We start from the raw sequence: 19,802 nt of genomic DNA on the forward strand, positions 1-19,802 counted from the left end.
TTGTGTTGATGAACCAGAAACTGAAGTTAGACACAGTAAACGCATTAGAAAACCAACTAATTTTGGTTCTGACTTTTATACATTTCTAATTGAGAATGATTCTGTGTCTTTTCAAGAGGCTATGTCTTCTCAAGATGTTGCCTTTTGGAGAGAAGTTATTAATGATGAAATAGAATCAATTATGTCTAATAATGTTTGAAAATTAGTGGATTTACCTGTTGGTTGCAAAACTATTGACTGCAAATGGATTTTCAAAAAGAAATTAAAAGCTGATGGTACAATCGATAAATTTAAAGCACGTTTGGTTGCAAAAGGCTTTAAACAAAAAAAAGGTATTGATTATTTTGATACTTTTGCTCCTGTAACCAGAATATCTACTATTAGAATTCTGATTGCCATGACTGCCATATATAAGCTTCAAATCCATCAATTTGACGTGAAAACAATTTTTTTGAATGGAGAATTAGATGAAGAGATATATATGGAGCAACCTTAAGGTTTTGTAGTGCTAGGGCAAGAACGCAAAGTTTGCAAACTTGAAAAATCCTTATATGGATTAAAGCAAGCCCCTAAGCAATGGCATGAAAAATTTGATAGTTCTCTGGTGCATAATGGTTTTAAAATTCATGATGTGGACAAATGTGTCTACAGTAAAGTAGATAGTAGCTCAATTATTATTATTTGTTTGTATGTTGATGATATGCTTATTTTGGGCAACAATAGTGAAGGCATAAATCAAACAAAAAGATTTTTATCTTCCTTGTTTTGTAGGAAAGACTTGGGTGTTGCAGATGTTATTTTAGGAATCAAAATTATAAGAAATAAAAATGGCATTGTATTATGTCAATCACATTATATTGAGAAAATTCTTACAAAGTATGGATATCTTAATAGTTCACCAGCATGCACCCCATATGATCCAAATATGAAATTAACTCCTAATGATGGTGCTAGTGTTCAACAATTAAAATATGCCAGTGTTGTAGGTAGCCTTATGTATGCAATGAACTGCACAAGGCTTGACATTGCCTATGCAATGAGTAAAGTGTGTAGATACACTAATAATCCTGGTCATCAACATTGGAATGCAGTGAACAGGATTCTTAGATATCTAAAGCATACTTTAGACTATGGAATTCACTATACCGAGTTTCCTGCTGTTATTGAAGGGTATAGTGATGCAAGTTGGAATACTGACTTTGAAGATTCCAAGTCTACGAGTGGTTGGGTTTTTACCCTTAGAGGAGGAGCAGTTGCATGGGGGTCTAAGAAACAGACCTGTATAACTCATTCTACAATAGAATCTAAGTTTATTGCTTTGGCATCTGCTTGTAGAGAAGTTGAATGACTTAAGAATATGCTAGTGGGTATTCCACTAGGTAAGAAGCTTATACCTGCTATTTCAATGTTTTGTGATAGCCAATCAGCTATATGTAAAGCAGGTAATATGAAATACAATGGGAAGTCTAGACATATTAGTCTAAGACACAGTTTTATAAGACAAATGATTGATGACAATATTATTTCATTGAAATATGTGAAGTCATGTCAAAATTTGGCAGACCCATTTACGAAAGGCCTTTCGAGAGATGTCATCAATAAAACATCAAGGGGAATGGGAATTAAGCCAATTAAGTCATCACCTAAGGATACCCAACCTAGAGCGCTGGAGATCCCACATGCATAGGTTCAATGGGAAATGAATTGGTAAATGACAGATATTGAGCATATTTATGTAAGCCCATTACTGATGTGTGCTCATGAGCTGTAACTAATATGAGGGTTGAGCTAATAGCTCTTAATGAGTTTGTAGGCCTTAACGCTAAGGTGTGTGTTACAGTACACCTAGACAAACTCACCTATATGAGTGTAGAAATGTGAGCCATTTCTTATGAGAATTGGCAATTCTCTAGAGCACTCATGAATCTAGGAAAGCACAAGGCTCTAAATGTGTCAACATGAAATTCACACAATTGAACTTTTGGAAACCTATGTATGATTGAAAACTCCGTTAACAATATAATGAGCCAAGTTCAAGGTAAGTTCACTTAGCACCTTGGTTAATTTAGGTTTTCTTTCAAATAGTGGGGGTTCAAGTCATGCAGACACTCTCACTGATGCATAAGTTTCTATGCAAGCCAAATATATTTTAAAACTAGTGGAGGATTGTTAGGAAAGTTTTAAAATTGGTGATTTCTTTCCACCAAAAGTGCTTTAAAAGGTTTAGTCTCATATCTAAGAGAAATCAGTTTTTCGAGTGGTTCAAATACAAGCTTTGTTCTCTATTCTTTACTTTGGTAAGCCTTGTGTCTTGGGGTGGCTTACAGACATTGTTGCGCATCGTGCAGCAACAGACACGTCGTTCGCACGCACGCGCGCGCGCGTGTGCGCAAGGGCGCTTGAGGCGCAATGTGGCGTTTTGATGGCGCACTTTGCACTTTGCACTTCGCACGCTCGCAGCGGTGCGAGGTGCATATGAGGCGCAAATGTCCGTTTTGGATTTTCGGTTTTGAGAAATTTGGCCGGTTGAAAGGTTTTAATAGCATTTATATTTAATTTATGGCTCTTTGTGACTGTTGGACGGTTTTGAAGGCCTTTGATTGACAGTCAAAGGTGGGTGACCGTTCAGGTACCTTTTCATCTTATTTTCAAACCGTCAGATTTATGGCCATTAATCTCATTTATCGCAAAATGTTTTGGCTTCTCTAAAAGTCTATAAATATCTTCTATTTTCGTCTTTTGAAAACACAAGAATTTTCTGACTCTCCAATCTTCTTCTTCTTTCTTCTCGATTTGGCTTGCTGAGTAAAAGTGTGGTAGAGATCATCTGTTCTTGCGAAACAGTGACTCTCTTGAGGTTCAAGCCTAGTTGTATCCTGGGAACTCAGTCGTAACAAAACCCTTTTTCGCATCTTCGGAATTCCCGGAGTGGGGCGATTGAAGTTCTAAAGATAGCGATCTTAAGAACGTGCCTCTAGGTTTGAAATCTCTTTTCTGAAATCCATTTTTCACAAGGTTGGAATAACAATCTGAAGAACATCACATGGACTCTTACCAAATTACCAAAAGGTAAGAAACTGATGGGTTCAAAATGAACATACAAAATCAAATATTGTTTTCATGGATCCATTAAAAGGTATAATGCATGTTTGGTTGTCAAGGGATATACCCAACAAAAAGGATTATATTATCATAATACTTTTATTCTTATTGCAAAACTTGTTACTATGCGGTGTCTACTTGCTCTTGCTTTGATTCTTGATTGGCTCCTATATCAACTTGATCTGAATAACACTTTTTTTACATGGCAATTTTGATAAGAAAAATTATATAAAAGTTCCTTTGAGATATTCCAGTAAGGACAATGGCTATGCCACTTAAATAAATCTCTTTATTGGGTTAAACAAGCCTCAACAGGTTTGCAAAAAAAAATTATGCTCTTAGACATGTGGGTTTTACTACATCCCTTGTGAACTACTACTTATTTTTCATGATAAAATGGAGACAAGTGAACTTTTGTCTATGTGTACGTTGATGATATCATTATCTTGGCAATGACAACCTGACATTGAAAAGCTCAAACATTTTATTCACCAACATTTTTGTGCTAAGAATCTGAGAAAACTAAAATATTTTCTTGAAATGGAAGTGGAGAGATCTAAAAAATAAATTTTCTTGAATCAAATAAAATACACTTCAGAAATTTTAAAGGATGCAAGTTGCCTAAGATCACATCCTAGTGATGTTTCTATGGAACACAGATTGAATTTGGATCACATTGAAACAGTTCTCAAAAATCCAACTCCATACAGAAGGCTTGTGAGACGACTCATTTATCTCACAATCACTAGTCCTGACATTACTTATTCAATAAATATTCTGAGCTAATTTATGCATCAATGAGAGACAGTCATACGACTCCTTAGTTATTTCAAAAGCACACTCGGGCTGGGATTCTTACTAAGGTACGACTCCTTAGTTATTTCAAAAGCACAATCGGGCTGGGATTCTTACTAAGGTCAAGTAGTACCCTTAAGCTTTTATGCTACTCAGACTCTTATTGGGCCAGTTGTCCATCCACTAAACGATCTACCACTGGATTTTATAATTTTTTTGAGCAAAGTTCATCTCTTGAAAGACTAAAAAGCAGGTCACCATATCATGTTCTTTCGAAGAATCAATGGCAGTTGCAGCAAGTGAGATCACTTGGTTAAACTATCAGCCAAGAGATCTTAGTTTTTCTCGTCTATAGTCAGTCCACTTAAATTGTGATAACCAATATGCCATTTTATTCGAGATAAAATTCAAAATGACACTCTATATACTAAGTTTGTTCCAAGCAAACATCAAAGAGTTGATGTCTTAACCAAAGTCATTGGAAGTGAGAAATAAAAACTTAAGTCAGCAAGTTGGGCATGTTAAATCCATATGCTACAACTTGAGGAGGAATAATCATCTTTATCTTTATGGTTGACAAAGATTTTGACAAAGATGGCACTTTACATTTGATAACTTTTCCTTGAATTTGTGCCAACTGAAATCTAGCAAAATCTCTACTCGATAAGAAAGTGTTATATCGATTCTCTCTCAGCCAACATGTGTAAAACAGTTAGTAACTATTTTCTTGAATCTCTTGTTTTTGTTATTCAGTTAGTTCCTGTATCCCACAAATCATGGGATTTACAACTCAAGAAAACATTTAAGTTGTATCTTATTTCAAATGTGAGTAATGAAAACGAAAGAGGGGTGTGCCCTAGCCGAGAAAATCCGTTTAAAAAAAGGACTCTTTTTTATAAAAAAAAAAAAAACTCTCTCAAAGAAAAATTCTCTCTTTTTAAATAAAAAACCCCACAATTTTTTCCACTTTGTATCACTTTTTCTACATCACAAGGGCAGTTTCATCCTCCCCTCGAACTTTCAACGACCACAACTAGGTGACATTCAACAAGTCGCCCTAGAAATTTTAAAATTAATAAAATAGCAGACCAAACGGAGAGGGGGGGGGGGGGGGCTTATAATTCGTAGGGATCTGCCTAATCCTATCTTTATCTGTCTAAGAAAAAAAATACCACAAATGTTTTGTATTATATCTTCTCAAACACGTACACCAATACAGTAAGGGCAACCTTTTTGTTTCTTATCTAATATACAAAGATCCCACAACCCACAAATTTTCAGAAACTCGTGCCCAAAAAGCAACAAAGTGCATCTTTCTTATGATACTTCTAGACTTGATTCCTATTTCATACTGTTTGCTAGAAAGATGACCCTCACACAACTAATTTAAATTTTCTTTAAACAATGAGGACACATTTTCTAAAGTTGTTAATCCACTTTTACATAAGCCACCTAAACCTTTGCTTTAACTCCCTGACCGTGTACACCTGCTGGAATATAAACGCTTTCATATTGGCCTCTAGACTCCCTCACTTTCATGTCACAGCGACACGCCATATAAATGGCGTATTGCAAGTGACGAGTCGGACACGCTATGACTCAATTTTTAAATGTTATTTTAATGCATTTATGACATTCACCAACAGTTCATTTTTAAACGTTGAAACATCCCCAAAAAAAATAGTTCCTTGTAGATTAATTTTTTTTAAAAAAAAAAATCTGCTAATAAGGTGCCGAAACCCAGTCAGCTGTCATTTTCTAATAAGGTCCACTTTATCATACCCATATTAGAAAATACGGATCCCATACGACCCGAATAGACCCATTCATAGACCCGGCCCTTTCTTTCTTTTGTTTGAGATAAAGAACAAAGTTCCTTTTTAATGAATCTCATCTGATCAATAAATGAAAGCATTCTCAACGAAGGAAAGGTGAGTTCGATTTGTCCAAATCAAGTGGAGAACCCCTCGGAATTCCATTACATCTAAAAAACGACGTTCCTTTTCCCCTCCTTTTTCGGTCTAAAGCCAATAAAGTTTCACACTTTCTCTCTCTTTCAAGCTTTAATTAGACAACCCATCATATCCTTTTCAATCCCTCTTTTGAAAACGACCCACAAACTTTCGATTGAATTCGTAAAAAGAAAAAGCAAAGCATGATACCAACAAAACACCAGAAGAGAGAGAGAGACGAAAGTAATTCAACATTACCACTCATGAAGATCAACAAAATGTTGAACCCATGAACTGAACAAGAGCAAAAGCCAAAACAAATAAAGAAAGCAGAAGAAAAAAGAACATCAGACAGATAAAACGGGCTCACGCCGGAGCCGCTTGCCCAGATTGCGGCAAAAGAGAGGTAGCGTCAGCAAGAGGGAGTGGAAGATCACTAAGATGCATACGCAAGATCGCATAAACATCTACCAAGATTTTATACACCAAGTTTTGAATGTTAACCGGAATTGAGAGAGAGAGAGAAATGGTCATCCTTGTTTCAACATATACAAATTGGGTCTCCTTTTGTAAGGAAGCATGTGTATATGTAATATGGCAGTTTCACACTCAAAGAAGCTAACATCATCACCACATACGAAAAAACAGAAGAAAAAAGAAAAAGAGAAAGAAAAGGTGAAACCCAAAATCTGTAAACCACACCAAACCAACGGTATACACACCAACATACGTAAGAACGCCGTACGCCGGAAAATACGGTCCTTCAGTAGCAGTCACGCCGGCGCCGGAACATCCTCGAGATGAAGTTGAGGAGCTTGCGCTGCAACATCAGTCATCATAATCATCATCAGCAGCATCATAAAGCCAAATTCATCATGCATTGAGTACCATGATGCTCATGATATAAAAGGGAGGGTCCGAAAAGAAGGTCCATACCCGACGATTTTTACGCAACAACTCGGGGGGAATCTTGTACAGATCCTCGTCGATGGCCTTCGGAGCTCTCCTCGGAGGGGTCGGTGGCGCTTCCCTAACGTCGCAGACCCGACCCGGCTTCTTCGGCTCCTTCGCGCTATGGAACCGTCTCACCCTCCCGTTTTCCTGCAACCCGAGACGGAGTCCCACCCTAAGATCCAGTTGTCATAACTCATAAGAAAGAAAAAAATACCGACTGGTGCACAACTTTGGAACCCGGTTTTGCAAGAACGGTCCACATCGAATCGACTCGGACAAGTCAAAAAATGCTGCAGTACCCTTCCAACAACAAACTACACGTGTCGGTTTTCCATTGGACAGGTTTTGGTTGCCCTGCATGGAAAAAAGATGTCTGAAACCTAAAGCCGCTGCTTTTCTTTTTCCTTTTCCGGCTTGCTTTCGATGATTGCAGTCACGGGTTAGATCCCCTTTGTCAGGTCGGAGTAATTGGAAAATCACGACAGGAAGAACCGCGAAAAAACAAAAACAGAAAGAGAAGGTCATGGACTGAACGTGATAACTGAAAGAAGGGAGTGCGCGCCCTATTCTAGACGAGAGGTCTCGGGTTCGAATCGGGTTTCCTACAGAGACTGCTTTCTTATTTCTCAAACAGCAACGAGCTCATCAGAAGAGAGGCAAACACGCACCTTGATGCGGTACATGGTGATGGGGGTGTCGAACTCCCAAGTGGGCTCGTCGAGGTTGAGCTTGCGAGCGTGGAGGAGACCAGCCTGCCTGGCCGACTCGAAGTACTGGGTGATGGGCATGTTGTCGCTCAGGTCCCAGTTCCCAAACGCCGGAAACTGATGCGTGTGAACGCCCTGCACACATGATCACTACAGCTTTTAAAAAGAGAGAGAGAGAGAGAGAGAGAGAGAGAGAAGGCTTGTTGCTTACCTCCATCAGAAAAGGAAGAGGAGGAAGAGTTGAACGTTCGGATGGGAGGGAAAACGAAGGGTTTTTAAAGGGAGAGAAAGGGTAGGGGAAGGAGCAGAAGGAAGGGAAGGAATGAAGGGGAGCAGTGTGATTCAGACGACGACTCTGAGTCTTTCTCGAGTCAATATCCGACAAAATATAAAAGAAAGAGCATAAAATAAAAAGAAAAAGAAAAGATAAAAAGGGTTGCTTGCTTTCTCCTCTGCTTCTTTCTCCCCCTCAATTAACAATTCTGTCCCAACGCTTTTTCCCTTATTGGGAAGCGTGTTATGAACGGTTCACGAAATTACTTAGCTGTCCCTCATTCACAAAGTTGAAGTAACGGGTCAGACCCGTGTATCTGGACCCCGATTCATAAAGGAAAAAAATTTGATAAGGATTACATACACCAAACCTGGTTCATATCTAATGGAATAATGCTTTTTAAGTTTTTTAATATTAAATTTTGTATATGTTAATCAGAACTCAGGTAGGACCGGGGTTTGGTATAAAATTTTATAAACCATAATCTGCATGTATAACAAGGATGGTTGGATTTCTGGGCTAGTCAACTCGGGATCGGAACACATCCGAGTAAAACAATAGGGTGACTAGATCTGCAAACAACGAAGCTCGCCTGATTCAAGCTCAAAACTTTGGGTGACTCGGCCGAGTGACTCAGTCGAGTGATCGTCAATGCTTCCTACTATTTTGAAAACCATAAACGAAAGTCCAAACCCTAATTAAGCCCTCTTTTGAGGTTTCGACTTTCGAATCCCTCTTACCTCTCAATTGACCATTGAGAGAGAGAGAGACAATGGCATTGCTCACCATCATCGTCTTGGGCAGCTAAGGAGGAGGCCCTCCTTGTTAGTATAAAATGGATCATGGAAGAGCCCTTTACCAAATTCGGCCGTAGATGATCCGAAAGATGTTTTTGGTAGATGTGGGTGGTTGATGTTCTCCTCAACTATTTGACGCCCTCAACGAGCCCAAGCCAGAATATCAAGAGGTGAGTAGGACCCTTGAATCCAAAGAAAGAAATCACTTGTATATATGGCACTAATGTGACACTCAACAAACATATATGCCCTCATGTTAGTCTTCATCAAGCTACCATGGATATCTCTTATATATAGAAAGATTTGGGAGAGGCCCATAATGGGTCTATAATATATCCATAATGAGCACTAGTAGAGGTTTCTAATGGGCATGAATGAACATTTAGAAGGAATCAAATAGACTTATCCTTATTACATGTATTGAAGTGTTAGCCTTTTAGTAAGAGGTTTATTCGTACCGATTGTATCACTACACACTAAATTATTCTTAGTCATTTTTTTAACCATAAAGTACTTTAACTCCATGTGTTGACATGAGATGAAGCTCTTGTTGTTATTCGAGAAGGACACGACAATTTTTACATAAGATCTTTAATGGCGTCTCAATATAGTTCACTATACAAATACCCATAATGAAGTTTATGATCTATATGGCCTGAGATGTAATCTTGTTTAAATTAATAATTTTTGCCCCTATAATTTTCAGAAATTCTTTCATTATCCTATAGTGAGATGACCCATCTAATATTCTTAGTCACTCGTGATTGCAAAAGCAACAAGCTAAGATTATATGAACGCTCACACTTCTCATAAATAATCTTTTGAGCGCTCCCACTTCTTATAGACAACCTTCTGAGAGGTTGTTTTATTCTCTATATGAGTGGGTTAATCGATCTATATAAGATTCAAATAGAAAAGATAAACATGAGACCCTTTATTATTCATATTTTTTAATGCAAGAATAATAGAGTCTGAATTGGGTCTGACTCAGACCCAATCCACCTAGAACCCTCAATAGGTTTGGGTATCAGACCAAGTCAGACTCAGACCCAGTCCACCCATCACCCCAATCGGTATGGGTCCTGAATCGGGTCTGACCGGATCACACATAGACCCGTTCCACCTAGAGCCCCAACGAGTTTGGGTCCTACAGGGTCGGACTCAGACCCGGTATTCCTGCAACGGGTTTGAGTTCTGGATTGGGTCAGACCGGTCCACCTGAAACCCCTAATGGGTCCGAGAATGCTCTTCCCAAAATACAACATGGTGAAAATCTCAAATGTCAACGAGGTCTTAATAGAAGTTGCTTGAAATTTAATTGCGAACTTTTTTTTTATGTTATTACCGAATTTTGCGTAGATTCATCTAAATATGCAAATCATGGCACCGGAGTGTGTGTGCAGAATTATGTTGGAATTCTATAGAGCCACCAAAAAATACACCTGAATCCCTCTACAAAACTCCGATGATGTTCAAATCATTCAGACAAGATCCTCACACGTCAATGAACTTATATCCACTAGTGGATTGTCGTTCCTTCACCGAAGATGGCCGAAATTTAAGGATGTATAGTAAAGGCCGCCTCAACGGACGATCAACGTCTGTGGCAGGTGGTGGGTCGCTTGTCAATGCTTTTCTCATCATCGTCTGACATCCCAAAACCAATCGGGGTCCAACGAGAGAGAACAATGCCAAAAAAAAGTTTGGCAAGTGCCGCATGGACGCTGGCAGACCCACACCCTGAATATGCGCGCAACAGAAGCACAGTGTGGGCCCATAACCCAATGTTAGCGTAAAATTGCTCACGGAAGAGCCACTTACCAGATGCAGCCATGGATGACCTGTATGGTGCTTTGATGAAGGTAGGTGGTTGGTGTTCTCCTCAACCAATCGACACCCTCAATGAACCTAGGTCAGAATGTTAAGAGGTTATCCAGACCCTTGAACCTAAAGAGAGAAATCACTCAACAACCATGTATGCTCTCATGGTAGTCCTCATCAAGCTACCATGGAACTCTCCTATTTATAGAAATATTTTGAGGAGGCCCATAATGAGTTCATAATGTGTCCATAATAGGCATTAGTGGAGGTCTCTAATGAGTATGAATGAATAGTTATGAGACCTCATAATTGTCCTGTAACCTTCAAAACCCAAGAGCCTCTGCCATATATGTCCCTTGATGTGCCCATTTCTATATGTATCACATTTAGGTTGGATCCGATCCGATCCAAAATCCAACACTCCTCTTTGACAGACGCGTCTCCATCGAGCTCCACTCCCACCAACCTGACATTGTCTACTGCGACTCCAAAAATGACTTCGTTGAGTTCATGAGCGCCCCTTCCCCATCCCCTCACCACTATCACTACCGCCGGTGATGGCGATAGCAACTGCCCGAAGCCCACGTTCAATTGTCGGTTCATGTAAATCCTTCGCCTCTTTGCCCACACGATTCAGATTGGCCACCACCCACAAACCCAACACGACCAATCTGAAATGTGTGTTTCGCAATTTAGGTTTGATATATTGCATTTTAGATGTTAGAATTAGCTAGGTATGAATCATATTTAGCAAATTTTATTTTTTATAGCTTTTATGATTGATTTAGGACCTTACGTTTTTTTATTTTTTGGGTATAAAATCATAATATATAATTTTTTTATATTTTTTAATAAATTAAAAAAATATCTGGACTGGACTGAGTCACTAAGTTGCAAACGAGGCAATCCGATACCAAATTCCGAGAAATTAACAAGTCGGACTTCACGGGTCCCACGCAGATAGTTAAGCAGACTCCTTTTGTTGTCAAACCCTAAACCCTGACACGGGCGGATTCAGTATGAGTTGCGATCGGATCGTATTCAACTTGTTGACACACATCTATGTTAACCCAACCACACAAGGCACAGGGAAGGCTCAGGTGCAATCAGATTGCATAAATGCAATGGCTGCTGCACGGCACCCGATCACCCTCCACGTTTTCTATACAGGCTGTCAGAGGGGGGGCCAACAGCAGATGGCCAGCGGCACATTGCATTTGTGCAATGCGATTGCACCGGATCCCAACCCTAACATACACATTGGCCAAGCTCGTTTAACAAACCCGAACCGACCCGGATCCGGTAAACTCAATGGCATCCAGCAAAATGAATTATGGGAGGAGGCTGTTTTAGTAATTTTAGCGCACAAGATAAATTAAAATATTCCTCGGACGTTAACCTCATCCCAAGCGACAAAAACGAAAAGAAAGAGGAAAAGGGCAAAATAAAATTAGAGAGAAAAATTACTAAAGTAACCTTCGCGCATACGTGCTTCCAAGAGTCGCCAGAACCGTTCACATCGCGTTCGAGATTTTGGCGGGGCCTCAATCATTGGATCATTTAAGGAATAGTCAGTGTCATTTTTGTCATTTTATCCAGATACGCATAAAATGACGTAACCGACCCTCTGCTGGGGAACAGTGATATCGGGCCACAGCTCTCAACCAAGGCAATTAATTAATGTCGTTACGTCCTTGTCCTTTTTTCTAATTCCTGGAGGGTACTTTGGTCTTTGTGTTTTACAAAACAAACTGGTAGATTATTGTCCAATATGTTCTGTGACTGCCAAACAGTCTCCCCAGTCAGCGTCCAAAGAGAAGAGCTCGGCTAAAGGACGTGTACGACCATAGAATTAGAATTTAGGGGTAGAAATGTCCAATGGGGGCCACAAATACCCACGTTCACCTTGAGACCGCTCTCGAGTGTGTCGGAGCGCACGGCCTTTGAGGGAGCAAAATGACAAAAGGAACGAGACAAGCTGCCTTTTAGCCGGCACACAACCAGAGCGCTCTCAAGACAAGCTTCATTTATTAATCGGACCCTTTGGATCCGACCCAGGTTCTAATCGAACCTTCCTATTTATCACCTAACCCTGATCCTATAGGATTTGGTAACGGTCAGGTATAGGTCAAACATGAGCCACTGACACCCCTAGATCCAGTACGAGTCGTATCCCGGTCGTTCCCAACCCATTGACGTGCTTGCTTGGGAGGCTGCACCAATTCCATGTAATTTGCACTGAAAGGTACCATGGATTTGAGACCTGAACCAAATCTGAACTTCTCAAGGCCTCACCCTTGTTTACAACGAATATGGTGAAAATGGACCGGGTTTAGTGGGACCACCAATTCCAATTGGGCGTTTGGTTTCTGGATACAGGGAAATAAAAATATGATCTAAATTCGCCCTTGAATCGGATTTGGATTTGGTTGATTGGATTATTTGTGGTTCTAGACTAGACTTGGATCAATATTTTATGTTAGGGGGGCATATTTTTTGTTTTGGGTCAAATATGAGACTGTTGTACCTTTTACATATATAAAAAGCCATATAATTTTTCACCCCATATTCATCTTTACTTCATTGGTTCCCCCATTCACATCCAGACTCTGGTTCGGAGCAGGCATGTTTATGACCGTATCCGTTTTTTTTGAACCCCAACTTTAATTGCTCCGATTGGGCATGAAACGGGACGGATCTTTGACCAGGTGGTCAAGGTCTACCTAGATCCAGATTTTTTCCATAGTGAGTGTATTACGAATTGGCTCGTACTAAAGGGAGAGGACTATGTGATGGGACCATTCCATTGCTAGGGCCAGGACCGGATCATATCAGTATTAATAAGATCTGACTTCAGTCCGGAAATGACCCACATGGGAGTATGTACCTCTTGCTTAGGATTTTGAACAATTAGCCTTTCAAATATGTACAAAATTGTTTCTCTAAAGGAATTGCCTGCCTTCGTGGATGATTCACTAAATCCCACGTGAGTGTTCGGGGTTTTGAATGAGCCCCACTTATACAAGCACATGGGGGCTCCTATTCCCATGTATATTGGTACTCTTTTTTGTTATTTTTCTCATAAAGTGATGGTTTGAAAAAATGACAAAAATGCCTTTAATTCAAAAAAGAAAAAACAAACAGTTCAAAAAAAGGACAAACATGTTTTCTATCTAGAAAGTCGAGGATGATGTTGACTCTTCAAAGTCTTCTTCTTCTTTCTCCGTAAAACACTGTAAAACCCTCTCTCTCTCTCTAGAGAAGAAATCAAGAGAGGCAAAGAGTTCTCCCTGGAGAAGGCCATGAACATCAACTCTCTCACTCTCTCTCCCTTCTCTCTCTACTTCTGTGCACATCCAACAGACGATCCTATATTGCTCTATCAAACACCGACTAACCTGTACACTAACTGTAGCATCGTTCAACTTGATGAGTTGTTGAGCTTGATTCATAGTTTTTGCCCTTATAGGAGGAGGGTTTGGGGGCTCCTCCCAACGTGGATAGCATCGTTCAACTTGATTCGTTGTAGAGCCTGATTTAGAGTTTTGCCCTTACAGGAGAAGGGTTTGGGGGCTCCTCCCAGCGTGGGTAACATCATTCAACTTGATGAGTTATGGAGCCTGATTTAGAGTTTTTGCCCTTACAGGAGGGGGTTCCGGGGGCTTCCCCCCCCCCGGCGCGAATCCCGCTGCGCGGTCAGCAGGCGGGGGGGCTCGGGGGGCAGCGCCCTCTGGACCAAATTTTTTTGGGGTCTTCCAACAACGATTTGTAGTGTTATCGGGCTTTCCTACAGCGATTTGTAGTGTTTTTGGGTCTCCAACGAGCCCGCAAATCGCTATAGTGATTTATAGTGTTTTTGGATCTCACTATAGCAATTTGTAGTGTTTTCCGTAAATCGCTATAGCGATTTATAGTATTTTTGAATCTCACTATAGCGATTTGTAGTGTCTTCTACAAATCACTATAGCTATTTGTAGTGTTATTCAGTAAGCAAATCGCTACCCGAATTAGGACCAACTTGTCAGGGTCATATTTCTCTAACCGGAGGTCATATTCTCAATCCGTAAAAAGTGGTGTCTTCGTTATTGAGTCTAGTTTATTTCTGTAAATTTTCAGTGATTTCTATTGTCATTTCATTCAGCATTTTAACTAAAAACCAGACCCTTATTATTCTGTGTTATTTGAGTTGCACAACACCATTCTCGCTTGACATCCACATCTTGATTCTGGCATGCTCCTTGCTGGATTTTCCATTGATTTCTTCTAACCTTGCTTGGAACAAAAATATGTCTTTCTCACCACGATACCCTGTGCATTTTTTGACCATGACACCCGGGACCCATGTCGGGGGAGCACCCGGACCCCCTTCTGTAAGGGCAAAAACTCTAAATCAGGTTCCACAATGAATCAAGTTGAACGATGCTACCCATGCTGAGAGGAGCCCCCAAACCCTCCTCCTATAAGGGCAAAAACTCTAAATCAAGCTCCACAACGAATCAAGTTGAACGATGCTATCCACGCTGGGAGGAGCCCTCAAACCCTCCTCCCATAAGGGCAAAAACTCTAAATCAGACTCCACAACTCATCAAGTTGAATGATGCTACTCACGCTGGGAGGAGCCCTCAGACCCCCCTTCTGTAAGGGCAAAAACTCTGAATCAGACTCCACAACTCTTCAAGTTGAATGATGCTACCCACGCTGGGAGGAGCCCTCAGACCCCCCTTTCTGTAAGGGTAAAAACTCTGAATCAGACTCCACAACTCTTCAAGTTGAATGATGCTACCCACGTTGGGAGGAGCTCCCAGACCCCTCTTCTGTAAGGGTAAAAACTCTGAATCAGGATCTACAACTCATTTAATTGAATGATGTTACCCACGCTAGGAGAAGCCCCCAAACCCTCCTTCTGTAAGGGTAAAAACTCTGAATCAGGCTCCACAACAGTCAATGTGCAGGTCAGTCGGTGCTTGATGGATCAATGTATGATCTTCTGCTGGATGTGCACAGAAGCAGAAAGAGAAGGGAGAGAGAGAGAGTAAGAGGGTTGATGTTCATGGCCTCCTCCAGGGGAGATTTCTTTCTCGGATAATCCTGCAGTACAGAGACAGGGTCTTAAATAATCATCTTCGGGGCACTTAAGTCTTTACAACCACTCCTTTTCAAGAATCGTCATTTTTTTTGGCACCAATGGAGGAGAGGGCAATCGCATCAAACTCCAATGCTAATTAATGCTGACAAACATGGGGATACGAGACGCACATGCTTACATACGTGGTGCTCTTTGGGACCCCGAACATGAGATATAGCTAACTCCCCGGGGGGGGATCGTCAAGAAACTTCAAAATGTTGTTCAGCTCTACCTGATTCCAAAATCACTTTCACACCTCGTTCTACGAGATCGAGGATCTCATTCCATCTACCCAATTTCTTATCTTGAAGAGATCCATTCTTTGCAAAACAACCTGCCTAAGGTAGTTGTGAATCCAAATTGTGTACTCGTATAACTACTCATGATATATGCCACAAATATTTATCAGCACCTAGCCTGACTTGAGAGGGATCCATGTGTTTAGGCTTCTCCAGCGATTAGCAACTGCTTCTTCACTGGATTTATGCACTCTCAAGGTATGCTCAAGCACCATGTAAACTCACTCTTTTTGGATTTGGTTGGGGCTCATCAACCTTTTGTTGCAAAAAATTTGTTGGTTTCTTAGCCTTCAGATTGCCCATGTGATAACCTGAAAGGCTCTCTCCCAACTCTATCTAATGATTTTGTCTTTAAATCTAAATGAAAACCAAGATTTGATACACCATCCTTCTCACTGCTTCTGACACCTGAAATACCGATTCTTTGTATCGACACCTAAGAGCATGATTGCTTACCAGTTGATCACGAAATCTAATGCCCCTCAAGCTCTGGTACATAATCTGTTTAGTGTTTGTAGACAACAGATTGACTAAGAGGCCTTGAGGGCAACAGGGGGTCGAACCAAAACTCCACTTAGATCCCCCTACCAACTTCCCAATTTGACTTGATCTTAGATTGTTGCAGCACCATGCTTAATCCCCATCCACCCATATGAACATTGACACCCTTTTGTCGGGACCCATAATAACTCTAGCATTAAGTATTTATATTGTGCCAGCTGCACCCATGGAGATTCTTCCTAATGGGCCACCTGCCATGCCAGCTTGGACAAACAAGCTATGTGCATCTCTCTCACATTCGTATACCGAGTCCACCCTCATCATAGGGCTTACACACCCCAACTCAACGTGTGAAAATGATGCCGTTCATCTGTTCTTTGCCAAAGGAATGAGGTAATTTGCTCTTTTATTTTTATGATGCTCACTGGAAGGAGGAATGAACTCATTCAGTATATATATTGGAAACAATTGGAATATAGATTTTATGATGATCACCCTGGCTGCCATGGACATATATATGTCTTCCATTCCAAAGCTCCATTCTAATATGAAACTTGGTGATAAGAGCCTCACATAGCCTATTCTTCAATCTCCCTCTGAATAATGGGAGACCAAGGTAAGTAATAGGAAGATCCTTCGAGTGCCACCTGCTTCTTCTAGAGATTGTAGTTGCCTAGCTCGGAGGAAGATTACATTTTATGAATAAGTGTTTGACTTCTCCTTATACTGATTTTTAAGATAGATGCCTTTTTCAAACAACTCCACATTGTTTAAGAAGTGTGAGACCGAGTGTTTGTGATCATGAATGAAGAAGAGAGCATCATCAACATAAAAGGAGTGATGCTATTGAAACTCGCTTACTGAGACAAGAGTGATGAGTCCCCTGGCCACTGATTGATTTAGATGTCTCGTTAGGAATTCCATTACCAACAGAAGTAAACATGGAGACATGGGATACCCTTGTCTGATACCCCTGCTTTTCCCACAATTGTTTACTGGCCTCCCCATTAACAATTACTGCATATGATATAGTTCTAACTCACCTAATTATTCTTTCTATCCAACTGCTAGCAAATCCAACAAAGTTTAGAAACTCCCCAAGAAAATCTCAATTAACATTGTCATAAGCCTTAGCTAAGTCAATCTTGAAGTTGATCCCTTTTTTTTTTTGCTCGTAAGCATCTGATCCACCATCTCGTATGCAAGCAAGATGCGTTATTGAATACTTCTGTCATTTAATAAGGCTCGCTGGTTTGGGCTGATAATGCAATCAAGAATTTCTCTCATTCTATTCATCATGATTTTGGATATTATTTTGTTGACAAAATTGCATTGGGTATTCAATGCATGATTTTGGATGTTATTTTGTTGACAAAATTGCATTGGGCTGATAATGCGCGATCAAGAATAATCTCTCATTCTATTCATCATGATTTTGGATATTATTTTGTTGACAAAATTGCATAAATCAATCGGTTGAAATTGATTGAGGCGATTCGCTCCTTTCACCTTTGGGATAATCACTATATGTGTACAGTTAATGCGCCTCAGGATCTTCCCGGTGTGAAGAAAAATTAACAGCCTTGATGACATCTACACTTACAATGATCCAATATTTTGTATAGAAACCTGGAAACCCGCGCCTGGGCCAAGAGCACTGTTGGGGTCCATCTCAAAAAACTGCACCTTTAATTTCCTCTTCTGACATTTCTTTTGCTAGCAGTTCATTCTCTTAAGGTTTAACCCTTGGCTCCCTCTCTCCCATGAGCATGACCAAATTGGTTATGGATTTTTGAAACAGAGTCTTGAAGTATTTAGTTGCATGTGTCTCTATCACCTCTTGAGAATGGGTATGGGAACCGTTGTGTTGTGATCTTGTTTTGGTATCGACTCTTTCATCTCTTGATGACTTTGTGAAGATGTCTTTAGACCAGAGCTCAGGCGATAAAATTCGACAACTGAATCCAGATTAGGATCTTAGTGTCGATTTCCCAGTTTTTTTTGAGCTCCCCATCTCCACTTGTTTGTTACCAAAGTCTTCCTCGCTACTCTCCAGGCTCCCCTACTGGTGACTATTTTGTAGTGCTCTTCGTTTGCGACAGATATTAGAAATAAACCATCCTTCAGCGAAGAGGAGAGTCCCGACATCTGCGGCCATTGCGCTGCCAGGGATTCAAACATAACTTTGTAGGGTTGAGGGTAGTCTACTAATTCTTCTGAAATCCTGTTATGACAATCCATCATAGCGGTTCCAATAGTTGTTCATACTGTTTCCCTGTTATAGTTATCCTCGGTGTATCATTGGTAGAGTTAGCCATGATCAGCATTAACTCTAACCTGCTTCCCCTTCCAACAATGTTCGACCAGGATTTATGGCCTGTGGAACCAGCGTTAGGTGAGTGGATTCACTGGTGCCATCCTCTACGACCATGGTGATTGTCCCGCTAACAGCAGACTCCCCCCCAGGAGGGGGCCAGCCATTGATATGCTCTTCTCCACTGCCATGACTATCTTCTGTCTCCCCTTCCTCCATCCTCCCCAAAAAAATAAAACAAAGTTCTGTCATAAAACTAAGCTAATCAGATTTTGTCTAACCTATTTCAGATTCAGAGTCGCAAGAGAAAACATAATACAAAATCTGGATCCAATTAGCTAACGCAACCAGATTGGATTTTTTGGCAGATGCAGAGCTACAGTGAGTCTGAATCCGATGCTAAGCAGATAGTACCACCTTTAACGAACCACACTAATCAGATTCAAATTTGGTTAGATATCCGACCCAAATCCATTGACATCCACAAAGTTGAACAGCTACCAAAGTGAGATTCTCGCGAGCCATACAGAAAAGCTTGTTGACTGAAAGAGTACATTTGCTTTTTTATAAGATCCAAAATTTCATTTGGCCCCACAAATGGTGGCAAAACTGGACCATCAGATTTAAAGATTATCAATGCACATGACCAACATGGCCCATACACTGAAGATGTGATATTTTAAAATAACCTGTTGTTTATATATTTATATATATATATAGAGAGAGAGAGAGAGAGCTCTGCAAGATTGTGACCCTTTTTCCCGATCATTGTAAGGCCGTTAAACGAGATGAGCTTGAAGTGTTCAAGCATGGCTTGTTCTTGCGGTGAGCCAAGCTGAGTTTGAACTCATAATTAAACAAGCCAAGTTCAAGCTAGCTTATAAATATATATATTGATTTAGCGTTGAAAGAAAAAAACTTACAAAAAATACATGTAAAATATATCGAAAATATATTTCTTACTACCTAATGAGCTTATTATACCAGTCAAGCTGAGTCAAGTAACTAGTGTTCATATTCAACTTTTTTTTGTTTACTCAGAGAAAATCGTGCTGGATCAGCCTGCTGTAATTACGACCACTGTCCTATCAGCATAACACTCCGAGGGCTTACCTATCGACCCCAAGGAGTTGCCAAGCTTTGGCTTAGGCAGACGGAGGA

At 40.4% G+C, this 19,802-nt stretch overlaps 1 protein-coding gene across 1 annotated transcript; it reads right to left on the bottom strand.

The window, feature by feature from the left end:
• Positions 1 to 6,306: 6,306 nt before the first annotated feature.
• LOC149840690 (uncharacterized) lies at positions 6,307 to 7,844 on the bottom strand. The gene is made up of 4 exons (XM_090004525.1): positions 7,722 to 7,844; positions 7,472 to 7,645; positions 6,786 to 6,950; positions 6,307 to 6,669 (listed from the first exon to the last, which is right to left on the bottom strand). The coding sequence occupies exons 1-4, from the start codon at positions 7,725 to 7,727 to the stop codon at positions 6,613 to 6,615; spliced, it is 402 nt and encodes a 133-aa protein (XP_089860651.1). The 5' UTR covers positions 7,728 to 7,844; the 3' UTR covers positions 6,307 to 6,612.
• Positions 7,845 to 19,802: the final 11,958 nt, after the last annotated feature.

This window comes from Nuphar pumila, chromosome 4, assembly GCF_984573655.1.
Source record: "Nuphar pumila chromosome 4, dmNupPumi1.hap1.1, whole genome shotgun sequence".
NCBI classification, from domain to species: domain Eukaryota; kingdom Viridiplantae; phylum Streptophyta; class Magnoliopsida; order Nymphaeales; family Nymphaeaceae; genus Nuphar; species Nuphar pumila.